General features: G+C 42.1%; 1 protein-coding gene across 1 annotated transcript in view; it reads left to right on the top strand.

Annotated features, from left to right (window-relative positions):
- Positions 1-21,099, top strand: part of FAT4 (FAT atypical cadherin 4) — a gene marked incomplete at its 3' end in the record, with an annotated part of 162,370 nt that overhangs the window by 99,438 nt on the left and 41,833 nt on the right. The window contains exons 6-7 of the mRNA XM_011375891.2: positions 1,294-1,468; positions 17,696-17,876. Of these exons, the coding sequence (XP_011374193.1) occupies positions 1,294-1,468; positions 17,696-17,876 (356 nt within the window). The remainder of the gene's footprint in view (positions 1-1,293; positions 1,469-17,695; positions 17,877-21,099) is intronic.

The raw sequence follows: 21,099 nt of genomic DNA, 5'->3' as shown, positions 1-21,099 counted from the left end.
CTGACGTACATTCCAGAGAACACGCCGCTCGACACCGTGGTTTTCAAAGCTCAGGCCACGGACCCGGACAGCGGCCCGAACAGCTACGTGGAGTACGCCCTGCTGAGCCCGTCGGGCAGCAAGTTCAGCATCGGGACCATCGACGCGGAGGTGCGGCTCACGGGCGAGCTGGACCGCGAGGCCGTCTCCAATTACACGCTCACGGTGCTGGCGACGGACAAGGGGCAGCCGGCGCTGTCCTCGTCGGCCGAGGTCGTGGTCGTGGTGCTCGACATCAACGACAACAGCCCGGCGTTCGCGCAGGCTCTGTACCGAGTGGAGATGGGCGAGGACACCCTCACGGGGACGGACGTGGTGCAGGTGTGCGCGGCCGACGCCGACGAGGGGACCAACGGACAGGTGCGCTACGGCATTCTGGACGGCAACGCCGACCAGGACTTCCGGATCGACTCGGTCACAGGGGCCGTCACGGTGGCCAGGCCACTGGACAGGGAAAAGACCTCCACTTACCTTTTAACTGTTCAGGCAGCAGATAGGGGCAGCACCCCCAGGACTGACACCTCCACGGTCAGCATCGTCCTTCTGGACAGCAATGACTTTGTTCCCACCTTTGAGCTCTCTCCGTACTCTATAAACGTCCCTGAGAATTTAGGGGCACTGCCCAGGACGGTTCTTCAGGTCAGTATATTTAATAAAGCAAGTGCTGTGTTTCTCCAGAAGACACCTAACTCTGCTCACGCTTCCCCCACCTCTTCCTCATTCCCGTTCTTAATCGCTAATTGCAGATACAGCAAATCGTGAAAAGGAAAGGTTTAGGAAAATCGCAACTAAGAACCTATCGATTTCCTCGTGCGTGGAATGTGGCATTTCAGTCATGTTCTTTCCTGTGTGCTCATGTTGCACGCATTTATGGATTTGCGTTTTTGAATTTCGTTTTACTGTAACGGTAATATCTGCACATAGTAAGAAAAGAAAATGGTGTAAAAGTTTGAACACTTTGTCACACACATGGTTCTCTCTTCCCTCTTTACAAATCCAACTACCTAGACGAAACCGCTATTAAAAATTTTTGAGAAGCTATGCATTGATTTTATGCCTATTTTTACACGAATAATACATACTTACTCTGTACCACTTGAATTGTTTTACTTGAATTTTAACAATATGTCTTCGGAACATCTTAGTATCGGTATATGTAATGCTGCCTTATTATTTGATTGAAACATTTTGTTTTGCGGTCTCCGTCGTGTTGGTTTTGCTCTCATTCACGGCACACATTGTCCCCTCCCGCAGGTGGTGGCGAGAGATGATGATCAGGGTCTTAACAGCAAACTCTCCTACGTTCTGGTTGGTGGCAACGAAGACAACGCTTTCACTCTCTCAGCTGGTGGGGAACTCCGAGTAACACAGAGTTTGGACCGTGAAACGAAGGAGCACTTTGTCCTGATGATCACAGCTACGGATTCAGGTTGGTTGTGAAAATTTTCTTCATAATACGAGTAAATGAAAGCATTTTTATCTGCCGTTAAATATTCGTTGAAATTTACTAATACTGGGCACTCCGGTTGTATCTATATAATTTGTAGCACATATATCACTTGGTGGAGTTCATGTCAGTGGTAAGGGCTTAAGCACATTACAGTCTAAGCTGTATTCCCGTGAGACAGAATGTGTCCTTGCTCTGTAAGCCGCCCGAGTACCTCTGGGGGTGACCTGATACTCTGCTACGTGGGGCATTTCTAGTACGTAAACATCCAGATGGTTCTAACTGGTTGTGGAGGAAGAGGGTGGGGGCAAATTCGACCTTGTTGGTCTTTAGGTTCTGCAAAATGATAGGTAGCTGTCATAGGCATTTGATGAAGCCACAGAGAACTCCAAAAAGATTCAGTGAGCGCGCAGGGTTCTCACTGAGCAGTGTAATGGGTTACAACAGAAACAATGGAAAGCAAAGTATTAGCTATAGTGTTGAAAATCGAGACCACGTAAAGTTGTACAGCAGGTAGCACAAAATACAATCTAAGAGAGTGATGTGACTGTTTACCACTCCTTTGTATTGCATAGATTGACTCTATTCATAAATATCATTTATTCAAATTGAAACAATTAAAAAATTTTAAGGAATCTTTATGCCTTGCAGAAAGTAGGTCTTGCTTAAATATTGTTGAATAAACGAATGATTAAATGAACCATTGATTTCCAAGATATTAATGAATCATGGAGCATTGTTCTCGTGTAACATTTATTTATAAAAATTGTCACACTTAGTATTATAGAACTTAATAATGTCGACATATTTTTAAAAATTGTGTTGAAATTGTTTTGAGCCAAGGCAGATTTTGTTGGAACCTCAAATGACTGGAATTATACACACACACACACACGAAATAATATATATAAGTACTCAAAACGCTCATGTAGCTGTGTAGATACCGATATAGACCAACTCTGTTTTCAAATGAATTGTTTTTACTGTTATTTGAATGTTCTTTATGAACATAACATATTAATATTTTTCGTTATGTAAGACCAATTTCAGAGTATATCATGTTATTTTACCATTGTATTTTGTCATACAAAAGGAGAAGATTTCGAGATGACAAGTGATGACAGATTTCTGTTAAGTATTCCAATGACAGTGCCGCTCAGTATTAACTGAGGCCGCTCTCTCTGTATAGTACTTGCATTTACTTTTGGGAGTGTGATTTTCTGAGTCTATTGCTTTATGAAAGAAAGCAAATATTCTCTGTATTTTTTTTTTTTTTAATGTGTGTGAATAATCATGTTACAGTTTATGCAACTATAAAATCCTGAAGAACGATGAGGAGAATGTAGTGTGGTGTCCACGTGAAACTTAAACCAGGTTGATCTGAAGGACGTTTCATTCCGTGTGGAGTCAGCATTGTGCTTCCTTGACAGCAGGCACGGGGGTAGGCGGTGAGCGTTCTCATGTGCAAAATGCAGTCACCATCGCATCGCTCAAATCAATCCCGTACTTCAGCAGCCACCTGGAGAGAAGAGAGGGCGAAACTCAGTAGAAACTGGTAGAGACTCAGATATTCAGAATCAGGTTTTATGACCAAAGCATCTCAGTCTCAGTTTTTCTCTCCAGTTTTAACTGGAATCGTGTGGTGGAGACCAGGCCCACGCGAATGCTGAGCCCTCGCCCTCACGGAGACGACGCAGGGACCAGAGTCCAAAACCAGGAATCTCCTTGCGAAAGTGTCAGTCGCTGTAAATCCTGCATCCCAGAGGGTGTGCCACGCGTAGGTCGTCCCAGGATGGGGAGCGGGAGCGGGGTGTGATTGTGAGTGTCGAGGTGCAGTTCAGGGTGACCTGGGATGGGCAGGGCGCAGCCCACAGACGTTCTGTGTCAGAGTGTTTGTGCTTTGGAATGTTCAAAGCCAAAAGCCATGGCAGAGAAGGAAGGTAACCAGAATGCCTGTTCGCAACCAAATAGTTGAAAGAATTTATAATCTGTGTGCGCCCATGCAGCCCAGCGGGGGATTGTGAAGGAGAAGAGGATGGTTGTTTTTTTGTTTGTTTTTGATATTTGGCCATCTGGGTCATAGAGTATGCCAAGTTTTACAGACACTGACCATTTCTACATGTTACTTTATCATCTCAAAGACTTAGCTGTGTGGTTTTTTTTTTTTTTTCCGTTTTGTTTTGTTTTTAAGACTTAGCTATTTTTGTTTCTACTTATAGTAAACCCAAGCTCAGAGTGGTTAAGTAATTTGCTCAGCTTATAAGTAACAGTTGGATTCAGACCCGAGCGTACCTGACAGACAAGTTCAGGGTACATGGAAGGTTTTAGTGTGTGGGTAAGTAACATTTGAAAAAATATTCATTTCCAAAATTATTTTATTTGCAAAGCAAATCCAGGAACGGTCTATATATTATAATGACAACAGCTTTGAATTTGAACTGATCTCCATCTGAATTCTGGTGCTGTCATAGTTTTCTTTGTGATTCAGGCAAAGAAATTTCAGTCTCTTCCTCAGTAAAATGGGGATAATTGTAATTACGGATAGTTTATTACAAAGTATAATTGATACAACATGTTAAGTTGTTAAATATATCATCAAGTAGTATATATAATGATTTTAATAAGAATTGTGATCCATGCATTTTAAATATTTTAAAATTCTTAGAAATATTTGCCTTGTTCCTTACTACGTAAAATAACTCATTAAAACATGTATGGATCGGTTTAAAAAACATTTTTTAAATTACACTTTATATTAAGTTTCATTTTTATATATTATTATACGAGGAATTTCTTTTGTATATTAGACATTTCTTTTCAAACTTCCAAAGAATATATTGCCTAGTAAGTGTTTAACCATTTAAAAAGACCACAGATTTTGAAAATTGTAGTTCAGGGAAATTATGGTGAAGGAAGATTTTGTGGGCTAGCCAGCAAACTTAACCCTTGTTATGCTGTTTCTGCATCAAAATGACAACACAAAAGGGACACTTCATTAGGGGAGGGAGGGACGGATGATGGAAGGGAGAGAGAGTGAGCAAGCCAGCGTGAGTTCGAAGTGGCGTCACTGAAGGTATCCTCCTCTGACGGACAGGCGGGCGGGGATGAGGCCCCCTCTTAGGGACTTTCACAAGGAGATGTGACAGAGCCTGGTCTAAACGTGCGGAGAGAGCAGGAACCAGATCCTGGTTCAGGGAGCCAACAGTGCGAGCTCCTGATGCCACCAGCCTCGGAGGAAGGTCAGGGACCTAGAATTCTTAATACAAGGACAGATACTAGAAGCATAACTCATTTCTATGAAGGACTGTTGCCTTTGCATGAGAAATGTGAAGACCAGGTATGTGTAGATTCCGCCCAGTACTGACTCGGGAGAGTTACGAGTTCTGGAGAGTGAAAATGCAGAGTTTCAGGAAACGAAGGCATTTGGAAGTTTGTCATTCAAGGCCTTACATGTGATGCCAAGGAGAAAGATGGGACGTATAAACGGGACTTGGCGGCACTGGTGCCTGAGGTCACAGTGCTTGGCAGTCCTGGAAATTAGAGAATTGATTGAACTTCACCCCAAAGCACAGACTTTTATGAGTGCTGCTGCTTCTTTTCTTTTGACTTGCCCTGAAATGGACTGGTGGTTCCGAGGCCTCTAGAGTGAAGTATTAGGTGTCTGATCATTTAATACGGATCATGTCGAAAGCAATCAGAAATTGTGAGGGAGGTTGGACCAGATGATCTTAAAGTCATCGAAACTCACATGTGACTGTCATTTTACGTTCAGTTCCTTTACGTACTATTGGTATCACAAATAACCACTTTAGGGAAGAACGTGAGAGTTTTAGACATCAGGCTTCAGAATCTGAAGTTTAATATTTCAGGAGTGAAGTCTCTGACACAGGATGTAAAATACATGTTCACTGCAATGATTTAAAAGTCAAATTGGTAGTTGACATGAGAAAATGCAGAAAAATATGGCAGCGTTTAGACCCCAGATGCCATGTTATTCTCAAATTTGTAGTCTTCTACGAACCAGGAAAGTATCAAAGTGTTCTAAACAAGAAAAAAAATATATTTGACAGTTTTATTCTTTAGCTCACAAATCACTTTTACTTTGCTCTTTTTAAATTCTTACCTGATGTCAGTCCAGAGATGGGTCAGCCTCGGCAATGTGGCAGAAACTGAAGCAGCAGTATTTTTTTATCAGCAAACCTCTAAATCTTTGAATACTTTTTTGGAGAAAATATTAGCATTCCACTATTGTCGTGTTTTTATTTACTGACTGAATGGCTACAGAGTAGCACATCTGGAATCTCTCTAAATACTCCTGTCTACAGCTTAAAATGAGCTACAACCACACTCTCATGTATGTGGGGGACTGAATTGCTGAATAACAAAACCAGAACACAGTATCATAATTCTACCTCGTTTTTTTCTCCTATAGGATTAAATTACTAAACAGCAACTTAATGACTTGAGGCTACAACTCAGTTAAAGATGATGTTTAGCTTAACTGTAATTTAAAGTATGACTATTCTGTCTTCACTGTGTATCGCTCACTACTGCATCCTTTCTTCTAGACATAAAGACACAGTACCAAGTAGAGGTCCCCCGGGGGCTGGCACAGTCGCACTGGTACCGCGAAAGCCCAACGCTGTGCGGTTCCTCCTGGGGGGGAAGCTGGCCCCAAGCAGCTGGTGTCTTCACGTGGTTTGGCCTTCTGTTCCCAGGTCACCTTCCTTCCAGGAGTGTCCCTCACTGTTTTCTCTTATGTGCAATAAATAAGATAATGGTTTTAATATAGTAAGTAGCCAGGAATTATCAGAGAACCCAGAGCAGTTTACTTTAAAAATATTAATTCAGAGAATTAATGTACAAAATGGAAGTATATCCTAGAAGGAAACACATAGCTCCATCGTTCAGAAAAAGGTTCAGATCCCATGTCTCCCACTTTCCAGCTACGTGACCTTGGGCATGTTCACATCTACAGAACATAAATACTAATCCCGCTTGAACAACTTATCGGCAGGGGTAAATAAGAGAAGGGCTTGTTTTAACTGTCCGTGTTCGTCACCACGCTGGCTGCGCATCTCAAGCTTAGTGAGGCCAAATAAAACTCTCTGCCTCCTTTCTGCCTCCCTGAGCCCCATAAATAACCTGTCTACGATTTGAGGCAAGCCTTGTTGTCATTCTTCATTCGTCTTTCTCTGTATCCCATATTCAACAAATCCACTTCCAAGTCGACTGCTTCTAATCATACATTTTTCGAAAAGTCCTGAATTTATCTACTTTTCTTCATTTTCACCGCCACGACCTGAGTCGAAGCCAAGGGCTAATATGACAGCTTCCTAACTGCCTCACGGTACATTCGCCAACGAGCAGCTCACGGACTTCAAAACCATAAATTAGATCATCGTGCCCCATTGCTTGTTAAAAACCCTTAGTCGTTTCCAAGAATAAAACCTAAATTTCTGACCATGGACCACATGGCATTAAGCGAGCTGGCCTCTGTCCACTTATCTGACCATTTCCCCCTTTATCACGTGTCCGCCATGGTGCACGGGGCAGGCTCAGTCATGTCACTCCCAACTCTGTGTCCGTGCCGCATGTCGGTAAGTGAAATCAGTGTGGGAATATTTACACCCCAGAAATCAGCAAATATTATGAACCGAGGTGACTCGCTTGTGGAGAGCAGTCGCTAAACATCACTGCAAATTTCCAGTACCGGTTGACCTTGGGCTCTTTAAAAATGCAGGCTTTTCTTGTCCTTGGCCCTTGGCGCTGGTGGTTCACTCCGCCTGGAGTGTTCTACTCTGTAGCCAGCTGTTTCGTTGTGTTGTTGTTTTAAGGGGGAACACATCCACGTCTTGGTCACGTGTCATTATATCCAGGTAAAATGTCCACTGCTCAGGGGGGACTTACCTGACCACCAGTCTGTGGGTCCCACGCCCCCTCTCTCCAGGGTCACTCTCTACCACTTCCGCTGTGATTTCTTCCTAACACTAATTGCCACCTAAACTTACGCGCTTACATGTGACATAGCATATATGAGTGTGTGTAATTTGTTTAGCCCATCAGCATCTATTATCCACTAGAATGTATATTTCCTGTCTCATTCAAAACCGAATTTCCAGAAACACCCAGAACAGAACCTGTGACGTAGCAGGGACTTCATACGCATTTGTTGAATGAATGAGTCAGTGAGTGAAAAATGATAATGAGTTACCAATTAGTCGCTATCCTGTTATTTCAATAGGCAGCTGTTAGTTCATATGCATTTACCATACTTATATTTAGTTTGCTGGTCCATATTTAGCACTTGAAGATTTTTCAAAGGATCTACCACAATGAAAATTGCCATTTTCTTTTTTAAGTCATGGCTGAAAGTCCAGAAGTGTTTTGCTACATTGGTTGTGGTCATTCGGACTGACCTCTGCTTTGAAAAGCTGCACAAGTGTTTCAGGCTCTGTGGCGTTTAGAGGGACGTGATAGATCGCAGTCGTATTTAAGGACCCATTGAAGCATTTTATGGCCTTAACTCAGTTTCAAGTGCTGAAAATACTGTTCGAGCTGGATTCTCATGACTCTTTGCTGAACCTTCTGGCTCTTATTCAATTCTGTTATGTATTAGATGTTTCTAGGTAAATCTTATCTCTCCTCTGTGTTGTGCTGCCTACCTTCCCTATCTGCCAAACACCCGAGCACTTTTTTAGCTAGAAAAAAATGGATGTGGTTTTTGGCTTCGTATGGCTTACATACACGGGCCTATGACTCATTACGTAAACATAATCGCTCGTGTTGTTTTGTTATGGAAATTTTGGCATTAAGAAACTGTTCCAATAGATATACATCGATACAAGTAAATTTTCCCGGTCTCTTAGAAAAAAACTTAAGATGATCTTAAACCCTCAGCAGTAAATTCAAAATATCTGCCCCTGCTCTGTCAAGGCCCTGAGTTAGGGTGCGAGAAAGCCGTGAGAAGATGCTGTGACGGTGGAGAGAGGTCACGGGGACAGTTCAGGGCGTGATACGCAGCAATTTGAAAAGAGAAGTACAAGTTTAGAAAATGGTAAATCAGGGACATCTGACTGAAAGGACCATCTGAGAGCCAGAAGACTTGGCCGGGAGCCACCTCATTCCCTGCCTTTTCCCGGGAGGGGAATTGAGGCCGGAGTAATCAGGCGGTTTGCCAGAGTGTGCCGCCCCAGAGGGTGGCAGAGTCGCGCGCAAATCCAGGAGTGCTGCCTGCCGGCTGGGTTCTCGCTGACCTATGCTGGATTTTAAAATCAGGATCTGCTGACGCTCCGCGTAACTTAGATTTCCAAAAATGCAAGTTTAAGAAACCTTTTCTTTCCCCCGTCCGCCATTCAGTGTATTTTAATGACTAAAACATTGAACTGTCATTCTTCGTTCTCCAAATAAATAAATAAATGTTTTCAAATAGTTTTAAGTAAAGCCAAATTAAGTGGAATCAGTAATTTCAATATTGAGCTTTTGAAAAATAAGCTTACATTTAGGCATTGTTCAAATTAAATGCTAAGTAGGAGACATTAAAAATGCATTAGACTTTACAGGTAGGAGATGATGAGATATTGCTGATTTTCACTGCCAACCGTCATTTTGCATTTATTAAAATCGAATTATGATGCCAAATTATGATTTAATAGACCTTATAAGTAAATTTTGATTATAGTTGATGAGACACTTACGTTTCTATGGGCCGTATTAATACATAACAAGTACCTCGATATAGTTTTCTTAGAGAATATTGACAGAACAGACTCTTCCAGGCATTCTTCTTGGTACCGGAGGTAGGCTAGCGAAGAAGTACACGCCTCCACCCTCCAGTCCAAAAGATGGACAGTAAACAAAGTATAGCGTAGAGACCGGGCGTGATGTGCGGTACGATGAAGTTAGAAAAGCAGGTTAGGCGGCTGGAGAGCGAGGAATCGGAGGTGTTGTTTTTGATAATGAGCACGTCGAGTTAAGAAAGTAAAATAGCTGAATAGTGTCGCTTGCAGATGAAACATCCCCGAGGCGGGGACTGGCTTTGTCACATCCAGCGAGCAGCAAGGGGGACGAGAATTGAAGCAGAGTGGCTGGGAAGAAGGCCGACAAGGCCAGAGCAGGAGCTTTCGCTTCGTCCAAAGACTGACAGGAGCCTCGCCGGGGCTTTGAACAGGGAGCCACGGGAGAGTTGGGACAGGTCTGTTTTGCGACGGTTGCTGGGGAGAGGAATAGAAACTGAGCTGATGATTACAAGGCCATTGCAGTCAACCCTGAGAGGACGCTAGTGTTTGAAATTAGGTGACAGCGAGAGGCGGTATGAAGTAGTTATGTGTTTATCCAGTTTGAAGATCGAGCCATTTGGACTTGAAGTGGAATCGGAGGTGTAGGAAGTCTGCGAAAGAGATGAATCGAGTATGAACCCTACGTATTCGTCCGAGAAATTTGGAGATGTAGAGAGAAAAGATTTTCGGACAGATTATAACTTGTTGTGGTTCTGTTGTATTTTAGGCGTTATGAGATATCCGGGAGACGTCAGGTAGATAGATATGAAAGTTTAATTCTCAGAGAGGATATTTGAGGATCGATAGAATTTGGAAAGTCGTAACTTTTAGGTGATGTTCATCCTGTGGATACGGAGTGCTTGTCTGTGCCAGAATTTGTGCTACGTTATCCCAAGTAATCTGTAAGTTTGATCCTATTATTCCCATTTTATGGAGTAAAATAAGAACAAGAACAAAACTGAGTATTAAAGAAAGCAAACACCGCATGCAGCTGAGTACCAGTGAAACAGGATTTGAAGCCAGTCAGTCCGATCAGGGGACAGTTTCTTCAACACTACTCACTGCTTCCCGTCTGTTAGCTTGTCTGCCGTGCCGGGCTTTATAGAGACCATGCTTATAAGACTTTCTTCTCTTTGGATTAAATATAATTTTTATGTTTAAAAGAGCATTGGCTTATGAAGCCAAAAAATCCCAACAAAAACAAAAGCACCAACTTATGTTTTCTGCCATTAAGCAACTGGTAGAATAAGAATATTAATCAATTTGAAATTAAAGGCTCACTCTCCTCATCAGATCAAGAAATGCATATCCAAGGGATTTATAAACCATAGAGTGTAAAACAAATGTTAAATATTACGCTAAGAAAATGCGGTATGCACGATAGACACATACATGCACACACAGTAAGTCAGCTGGGCTGTGTGTGTGTGTGTGTGTGTGTGCGCGTGTGTGCATTTAATTTGGGGGTGGAAGATGAATCTGCATACAAATTAAATGTTATCCTTTATCTGTTCTCAGTCTAACATACTAAAGGGTATAGAGATATTTGGCAATAGCTTTGGCCAAAAGGTTTAGTTATGAAGTGTCTATGTGTCAGCATAATGAATAGGGCTGAGGGGAGACGTTTGGTTATCAGCATCTCTAATTAAGGATGTTTATCATCTGACTGAAGGAGGGAATGGGCTTCATTCTTATGCAGGGATTGGAAATGACTTTTTAATGGAGGGAAACATGATACTTTTGCAAAAGTTAATTCTAAACGCTAAAAGGGCTGCCATGCTTTATTTTTTGGTGAGGATGTGATGGCATTTTGAATTAATACTTTCTGTCACATTGTTTAGTTGAGGGGGTCATTGCCCTATAATGGCGCAGTAATCAAAAGAGAGGTCAGAAATGTGGAATATGACATTTTACATCCGAAGACAGTTGCTTTTTGTCACTATTATTTGTGGGAAAATATTGGAGAAGAGCTTGCCTTGTGTGTTTTGATGAACATTTTTAATAAAGAAAATGACTTGAAAATTTTCCATGGACACCAGAGGTTCCGTAAATCGGATAGTGCTAGGGTTACCTTCAATTACTGGAAAGATATCGCATTGAATGTGCTTCTATATTTGAGTTTAAGGCACTTTTGGTTATTTCCAACGGAGTTATTAAAAGAAAAAATTTCCACACACAATTTACTGATGTAGGAGCCCCCTTTGTCCCCAGCAGTTCATGAATCAAGCAGCATCCAGCCCAGCAGAGAGAAAGTTGTTTTGAAGAGCCGAAGAAGGCAGGTTTTTATAGGCTGGTGCGAGCAGGAACTAGGAGGCTGTACCGGCATTTGCTGCCTGATGAGAGCAAGGCTACTTTCCTGAATGGAGCAAGGGAAGGTTTGGGGACAGGTTGGGTGACAGTCAAATGCTGCTTGGCCGACCCCGGCCTTTTCTGGGAGAGCCAAGCGTCCCCGCTTAGCTTCTGGGTTGTCGGTGTGGGGCTGGGCGTGAGCCCCTCCTTGGTGGCCCTAATCTGGCGACTCTGACAGAGAATATTTGTCTCCAAGGGTGATAACTGGCGATGGTTTTACTTCCTCTCATTGCTAGCAAATCTCTGGACCATACCTGTTAGTGACATAGGCATTATTATAAATCACTTACTTGAATAATTTTCTTTGAATCAGCTACTCTGATAGAATTTTATTTGTACATTCAGATAAGAATCCACCAAAAAAACGGAGTTAATAAAATTTTATTAAATCAGAGCTAGAATTGCCATTATATCACCTAAAATTAAAATTTGGTAAAATAATTTTATTCAACTCTTCATTCACTTCACATAAGCTATAAATCAGAGTATGCCAAGGAAACCCAGCTTTGTAACGGAAATAAGCAATATGCAATATTAAAGAAGTTTATATTACCCAAAAGATAAACATTAAATACTGTAGAAAATAACTCGGAAAATAACTCGATCTTATAGTGAAGAATTTTTTTCAAAAGTCCTCTCATTTCGTCTTGTTAAAACTTTATCATTTTGTGCCCTATTTTGATAAGTATTCCGTAAATATATAATTTGATATTTTCACTAAGTAGGCAGGAGGCCGGTTGTGTTTAGAATTCGGTGGTTATCTCTAGGGCTTCGGAATTTCAACATGTATTGAGAATTTTTTTTAATGTCCTCTAAAGAGTAATTGCTTGTGACATGTTTTATGTGGGAGATAAAATATTTAGTTAACATTATATTTTATGTCATAAACATTTTTGTGGTAAAATATGGATAACATAATATGTACTATTTTAACCATTTTTAGGCGTACAGTTCAGCAGCATTACATACATTCACATTGTTATGTAGTGTCATCTTCATAGCATTACTAAATAGTTTCTTTAGTTTCACTTGTCACTTCTATTTTAATAAGAAGTTTTTGAAGGATATGTATTGTTTTTGATAAAATTATTTTCAGAAGTAAGTAAAAATCAAGTGTCACTTAAGTGTGTATATAACTAATTTTTATAAACATTTGTAGAACTAATTAGTAAAAACTGGAATTTTTAAAATACAAAACTGTTGGTCATGTTTAAAATATTCCATACTTATTTGCTTTGTACATTTTCTGGACTTAAATTTAAATCTGAACGCGTAATCTTCAATGTTAATAAGAATGGCTGAATTTCAGTGTTTTCAGTGGATGGCTTACTTACTGTGAGAAAAACACATTCACTTCATGGGAAAAAAGAAGCTAATACTTTATTACAACAAACACGACCAGTCAGGGGACCCATTCACCAAATGTTTGATGTCAAGAATGAAATCGGCTTTGTTGCAAAGCAACAGATTTAAGTGAAGCAAAAATTCTATCTTCTGCTGAATAGTTTTTCACGTTTCAGGAATGTATGTTTAATTTATAGGAGCTAACATTTAAAAAAAGTAATCTGCCTGCAGTTTGAACTTTAATTAGTCATTTAGACTCATTCATTATACTTACTAAAGATGTATTTTCTGATAGAGCAGTTGCTTGAAATTTTTTTCTTTTTAAAATTTTATTTTAAATTTCTTTGAACTGTATTCATTGATATGCTTAAGCTTATTAAGGTATAAGTGTTAAAAGGCAATACTAATTTAATTCAAGAATATAAAATATGACTCTGACAAAGCATAGAACAACTCACAGTATTATGGGCGATTGGAAGATTAAGCTGTGATCAGTCTTCTTCTGTGTGTTTATATGTGTGTATGTGTGATCTGTTTTTGCAGTCTTTCAAAAATGCTTTTCAGAATCATATGTATTCTTTGCTATTTGCTCTAAAAATTTCAGAAGGTTCCTATCAATTTACCCATGTTTATTGTATATTTATGTAGAGCATATACATACATACATACGTCCACACATATATATATATACAGACGATACATATAATTTTACAAATTGAAATTTTAAATTTATCTTACTTCAACTGTATTTCAAATGTCCACTGAACCCTCCCAGCCTCTACAATTATTAATTTCTGAGACCTTGACTTTTTATTTCATTTGTCTCTTCTACCTTTTTTATTGACTCACTGTCCTCCACCAGGAGTCTGTGTTTGCATTCTGCCTCTTCTTTCTGATAGCATCTGGTTCTCATAAATAATCCCAGATGAAACTGAACAATCTTGCCCTGTTACGCCACTCACTATATAATTCATCATTATCAGATCTATCCAAGCTAAACATTAGCCCCAACTATTCGGATTCTTCTCATGGGATTCAGGATTAATTGGGACTCTGATTATAAGCAGGAGACGATCTCCAAAACGTGGACCTTTGTCTGCGGTCTTGTTCTCTGATCTAGCCTTGGGCTAAAGGCTATATTCCTAGATGCGTATTGCCAGAGGTGTTCAGCTTATTGAACTGTGAGCCATATAATCACTAGACCAGAATCCCGTATATAGAATCAAAGGCAGACTTAATGCAGATTAGGGACAGGGCCTAATGTTTATGCAATATGGGTTTATATAAAGATGGATTAAACAAAATCATTCCTGTTCTCAGTTAGCTTACAGCCTAATAGAGGATACGGCAGAGGTACATTAATAATAATAATATAGGGTGAAATATCGGCCACAGGAGTGGCGGTTTATCTGAGCCCAACGAACAGAGCCAAGATTTTTTTCAAAGTGTTCAAAATTGGCTCTCTCTCTGCCCACTCTGGCTGAATGTAAGTAAATTGCTTAAATGCTTCGTATCAAGTTCTTTATTTAAAAAAAATTAAGCAATAATAGCTACTTCATGAAATCTGCAATTAAATGAGGAATGCATATATAAAATGCTCATAACATATAACTGGTATCAAATAAGTGTTCAATAATGTGTATGCAAATATGTATGCATTTTTGTATATGTACATATGTATTCAATTTATATTCAAATTCATGGGCCAAGTTTACAGGGAATACTATGATTTCAGTTTTTGACATACTAATCTTGGGCTCTATGGTAACTCAAAAGTTGGATGTATCAGCCTGGAGCCAGCAGAAAGTTCTGGAGTGAAGATGAAATAACAGGGACTGTCGTGCAGCACTTCACGGGAGATAGAACCAAAGAATGTTGGGAACCAGGAGCGTAAGCGCCTTAGAGCAGTTTTTACACAGCTGAGGGGAGCCAGCAGACAGACTCAGAAAAAGAGCAACGGAAACATGGCTTCCTCTTATCGCTGAATCAGCAGGGATAAGAGGAAGTCGTCTGAGGAGCAAGCTGCCGATCGGGGGCATTGCCAGTGTCTCCCGCGGTCCCATCTTCCTGCCCAACGCCGACAGGCAGTGACTTCGGAGCTCGTACCACCAGTGGACAAGTATGAGGCTGGAGTGGGGTGTGGGGCATTAGGCCCAAGAGTAAAAAAAAATTTGTAGGCAGAATTCAAATTTGAGATTCATTAAATCTCAGAAAAAGACTTAGGGATTTGGAATAATGTCTTTGTTAGGTTTTCCTTGTAAAACTGAAAAACAAAACAGATCGACCTGCATGTCTGCTCAGGCAGCATGAGGCAGTAGGAGACAGGTCGTGCCTCACGTCATCCATGCGTGAAGTGTAAGTGTACCCCCGTGCGTATGAAGGTGGTTGTGGCAGCTGTTAAGCAGAGAAGCGGGGCTTGGGGACCTATGTACGTGTCCCAGGAGGCCCCGCGGGGACGTAGGACCGCCACTGGGCCGCGTCTCCAGCCGGAACCATCTCTTGTCCCTGGAGTGCTTTGAGAATCTGAAAAGTGTTAGCCTTGCTCTGATACGAAGGCAGTAAGTTTGAACTTGCTGCACATTATCCTGGGTAAACAATATGTTTCTTTTTGCACACGGAGTTAGAGAACACATCAGCAACACTATTTGTGTAGTTTATAGACAAAGAAAAAAATCACATGTTTCTGACCAAATGAGTTAGTCATAATTTTATGTGGTTTTCCATGTGTGTGTCATCAGACACTTTAGAATACCAAAGATAAAACCTTTACTTGGCAGTTACTGGGTTATTTGTTAACAAGCACATCCGAGTTGATTAGATAGCAGTGTGCACATCAAAAATATTCAAGTTTTGCATTTTAAAATTTCCAATTCAATACGTCTTCCACAAGGCCAGCATGAAATTTCTGAGAGCTGGATGTCTCATAGACTTATACTACAGAGGGATCTTTAAGAGGAGAGGGTGATCAAAATGTTTTCCTGAATAATGTTATCATTGGGATGAGTCAAAACTTTTATGGGGGAACAAAAATTCTGAGAGCTATGACACAGAAATTTTTAGATTAAAAACGGATCATGTATGTGTCAGTGTTTTTCGTTTTTCTTGTTTGTAAAACAAGAACAAGAAAAATGAGTAATTTAGGGTACATTCTGATGACGAGCCGGCGTGACCCTAAGCACGTTACAGTCCCCGAAGCCCTCACTGGGGAAGGTTCTCAGTGAGGAGACCGAGGTTCAGTGGGTGAAGTACGATGTCAGTAAGAAATGAGAGTCCCAAACCCCCCATCCTTTTCCCCCGGGCCCCTGGCTGAGCTACCCCCTCTCTGCAGTCATCACGTGCCCCCTTCTGCCCATGGCGGTCCCTTTACACACACACACACATGCACGCACACACGCACAGATATTCTCTAGTTTAAGTTTTTTTATGATTCAACCAGAGGGAGAAATGCTAACATGATTCAGACCATTAATTTCCATTTTGCCAAACTGTATATAATTAAACACACATTTAGGAGATTTAGGCCAAACGTTGGCCATCAATAATACTCCTGAAAATATTTATTTTAGCTTTAATATGTCCCTTGTGAGAAATTCGAATTCTGTGACAAGATTATTGTCTTCCAATGGCCCACAAACTTCAACTGGCACATAGCGAGGGTCCCTCACAGGTGACTTTGCACGGAGCTCGTGCCTGGTGCTGAGCTCTGGGCGCAGCTCGTCGGGGTCCCAGCACCCCTCGCCGAGCAGCGCCCGTCCAGCTGCCCGCGACGCCTCCTGGCTCGTTGCCTGCGGTAAACAGCTCCGCATCTGAGTCACGGGGATCAAATCCCAGCTCCCTCACTAGGTCTGTGGCCTTATTTTATTCTAGATACAGTTCAACAGATCTTCGGAGTTTCTATTTACAGCAACTAAAGTTTAAAAGTGATTTTGAAAACACAGCTAAAGGCAGATGATTTGGCTTTTACTTGTGGGACAGCGCAGAGACTCTGACCAGGGAGGGCACCTGGCCTTCCCCACGAGGAGCCGCTGACTCCGTGTGTCCAAGGTCCCGTTATGTGTCGGCTTTTCACTGTGATGGGGTCAGAACGAGTCATTTCACATTTACGTTGAATATTAAATAGATGCAACAGAAATGGTTCCAGGTCAGCTCACTGACGGGACATGACTTCCCGCAAGCAGACGCTTCCAGTTTTGAGATATAACCTTGAAGCTGATTTTTCCTACAAACGAATTCTTGTTGGTACAGAAACAGGAATTTAAAGACGTCAGGAATCCAGAGGAAATTTTTTGACCTTCACGTCGAGAGTCACCGCTCGCGGTACAGTTTGTGACACCGCCTTCGTTTACAGCAGGTGCGCCAGCTACTCTGCGCCCATGGGTGTCCTCCAAATCTGGCTTGAGTTGTTTTAATGTGATTGCAGAGAAACCAGCAGTGCCTCTTCTGTGGTGTTTCAATGATATCGTTGCATTCTACGTTGCTGCATCTGCGCCTTCAAAACAGAACGAGAAGTCGACGTACTCTTTTTGTGCAGCATCAGTAGGAAAGAGTTGCACTATAACTTCATAAATAAAAATATTTTTTGTCACGAAATTAAAGTTCATTCCATCACTTGTCTGTGTTCAGAAATCGAAGCCATTTCTAAATTCTCTTCAGTAGTGTCATCTACAGCTAATTATTGCTCATTGCTGTTGTTTTTGTACTTCGTAAATATCGAGACTTGATCTTCCTTTCTGTCTAGGATCCCCGGCCTTGACTGGAACTGGGACAGTCCATGTTATAGTAGATGACGCCAATGACAACGTCCCCACTTTTGCCAGTAAAATGTATTTCACTGCGGTTCCTGAGGATGCACCAACGGGAACAGACGTTTTACTGGTGAACGCCTCAGACGCTGATGCTTCCACAAACGCAGTTATCAGGTCAGTACATTTGCCTTTGTAAATTATTTCCTTTGGATTATTTTTCTCATTCAACATTAGTCTTTAGAAAATGAATATAATGCTTAATTTTGCTAGAAATTTTGTGATATTAACACATGGCCTTATTGTAGTTATCTATTGTTGAATAACCAACTATGCCTGAAGTGAGAATTAAAACAATAATGATTTTATTTATTGTGCTGAAATTTTATTTTATGTATTAATTGTATTTATATTTTATCACAACTCATGATTTTGTAGTTCAGGATTTAGAACAGGGTTCAATGGGAGAGTCTTCTGAGTCGTGTGGTTGACGGGTGATACTCAGTGGTATTCGTCAGGTAGCTGGGTGGCCCAGAGAGTCCAAGATGGCTTCACTGACGTGTGTGGTGCCTTGGCAAGGATGGCTGAACGGTTGTGGTCAGCGGGGCCTGTCTCTGGTCTAGTGGGCTCAAGGCTTCTCAGTGTGGTCCGTTAGCAGGGTAGCCGGACATCTTACACTGTAGCTCTGAGCACCTCAAGTGAAAGCTGACCGAGCTCTGAGAGACCAGGCCTGGAAGTGCCATAGTGTTACTTCCACGTCCATCAGTATAAGTGGGACACAGATGACTACTTTACACTTTGTGAGTCTTAAATATATATTGACCACCTGCTGTGCGCCAGGTTAATATGCATACGTGCCTCTAACACAATTATCGGGATGTAAAGTCACTAAATTCACGTTAGATTTTTAAAATTTTATCTGCCTCAAGTCTGTCTTCTCTCTAATACATTCTTCCCTGCACGGTGCTTGCAACATGAGTGAGTGCACTGAATGAATGATTCTAGTGTTTTTTTTCGAACTTCTGCTTTGACTCACTTTTTTCCCTCCATAGTTTTGAGAGAGTGGGTCACTACCTCACATTTTCTCTGCCCATTCGTTCCTGCAAATCTTTCAATCTGATTTTCTCCCCCATTGCTATCCAAAGATGCTACTGAAATTTATCAAAGCGTGACTTTCTGAGTCTCGAGTCTCCGTTACCTGTTGCAATATTTGCACCGCGGGTCTGCCTTCCTTTCTGGTATTGTTTTCTCCCCTGCGTCTGCCTAAATGTTATTTCTTATTTCTCACCTGCTGTCTCTAACTGCACCTTCTCACTTGCCTTCTGTATCTCCTCTTTCTTTCTCTGCAAAGTCATTTGAACATTCCGCCAGCATTTTTTCAGTCCTTTTTCTGTGTGTGTGTGTGTGTGTGTGTGTGTGACAGAGAGAGAGAGAGAGTGGGGGGAGGGAGAGAGAGAAGTGGGGATCATCCATTACTATGACTGCAACCAACAGAAAACTTACACAGAAGAATATGCAGAAAGGCAGAACACCTTGAAATCTGCTCCAGCAACTCCACCCCAGAGAGACCCACCCATATTTATAACTTTCTAGAAGACACCTGTATCTGGAGGTTCTGTTGGCATCGTCAGCACAGGGCATCAGAAACCCCCAAGCCTCCCTGTCTCTCATCTTGGCTCTGTACTCTCTCTTCATGACGCTGCCTGGCTCCCGTCACCCACGCTTGGTGTCTGAGGGTCGCCCGCGCCCCCTGCACTCAGTGGACGAGCTCTCACGTTCCTCCTTTCCTGACGCTTTGGCACCCACTCTTTCCTGCCCGCTCCTCCTGCCAAGATCCTAGTTCGGTCCATAATTACGTCAAGCTGAGGCTATCACAACAGAAACTAACTTGCTTTCCTGACTCTGGTTTCTAGTCCTTCCAGTCGACATCCCCGGCACTTAGTTCAAGTCTGAGGAGTCAGGCACCCCAGATCCCATGAGGAGAAGACGATTCTGTGACCTTGTGATTAGAGGACTTTATAACTAGTATAGTTTAAGCACTTAAGTCCGTGCGGCCTGAGAAAATCCGTAGGAGCTTCACATGATGGATGGGTTTTGGAGGGACAGAGTCGTCCATGCACAAACAGGGGTGAGGGGCACAGAGGCGAGGACGGCAGCAGGCTGAGGACGGCGGGGGGGGGGGGGGGGGGGGGGCCGGGCACCCCGCGAGGCAGGGCCGCCCGTGCTGGGGGAGGATGCGGCGTGCACCAGCTCACGCTTCTTTCCGCATCCGATGGGAGAGACACCTGAAGTGTTTTTAGCTGGGCGGTAACGCGACTGGTTTACATTTCTGATGAGTCCCCCGCTGATGTGGGAGGCGATGTGGGCGAAGCGGGGCCCGGCGCGGCGAACGACAGGTGGAGGCAGAAACCCGCCCAGGGCCCGGCTTTGGCGCGCAGCCGTGGCGCTCACGGCAGGTGGCTGCTTTTTCACTCTGTCGTGGGTTGCAGCAGCGGCTTCAGGCCCACGACGCCGGGAATATTTGCCAACCGGCCTTTTACAGAACAGATCTGCTGACTCCCGGCCGAGAACTACTTTCTCACTTTCCAGCCCCATCGAAATGATCGTAACCCCTTTAAAATTAAGTTGAATTTACCCTTCTCCGAGGAAGGCTTTATTTTAATTAAAGTTGCTCTTTTTGTCTCCTGAGTATCTACAGCAATGTTTCTGCAGGTTCAAAGCTCTCAAGCGCACCGCCTTGTTTGGTGTTTACTTTTCTGTATGTCTTTCTTCCCTTTAGGGTGTAAGCTTGGGGACAAGATTTTTTACATGCTTATCTTTGTCTCCATCTATTAGTCCATCTGTCCATTTTCTTAGATACATAGATGGGTTATAATAGATTCTATCTCGTGGATTTTTATATTATAATTATCTGTATATGTACTCCGTTATATGTGTAAGACGTGACTCGGAATTCTTGTCATGTGTCAATTATAATGCCAAGTGCTTTTCACATGAAATTACATTTAATGTCAAAACTACCAAATGAAAAGAATACATGCGTGATCCATACTGTATAAATGGAGAGAGGTGAAGGAATTTTGTGCATTTAAGTGCCACGACTGAGGTCTGAACGCATGTCCGAGTGAGCTGTGTTCTAGCAGCGTGCCGTACAGTGCCTATGAGCCCCATAAATCTTGGGGAGGCAAATAAGTTTTTTGAAAAACCAGCTGCGGGTATTCTCACTTTACAAGTACAGCAGCTACTGATTCAGGGAACAGTGATCTCAGTTTATGCCGATAATTTGAAGCCATGATTCCTTATTCTTGAATCAAAATAAATTAACACATTTGTTGATTCGCATTGAACTAAATCACTGTAAACCACTTCTCCATTACACGCCGTGAGCAAGGGTCACTTA

Source organism: Pteropus vampyrus, unplaced genomic scaffold (genome assembly GCF_000151845.1).
Source record: "Pteropus vampyrus isolate Shadow unplaced genomic scaffold, Pvam_2.0 Scaffold278, whole genome shotgun sequence".
Classification (NCBI taxonomy): Eukaryota; Metazoa; Chordata; class Mammalia; order Chiroptera; family Pteropodidae; genus Pteropus; species Pteropus vampyrus.
This window is presented reverse-complemented; position numbering and strand designations above follow the sequence as displayed.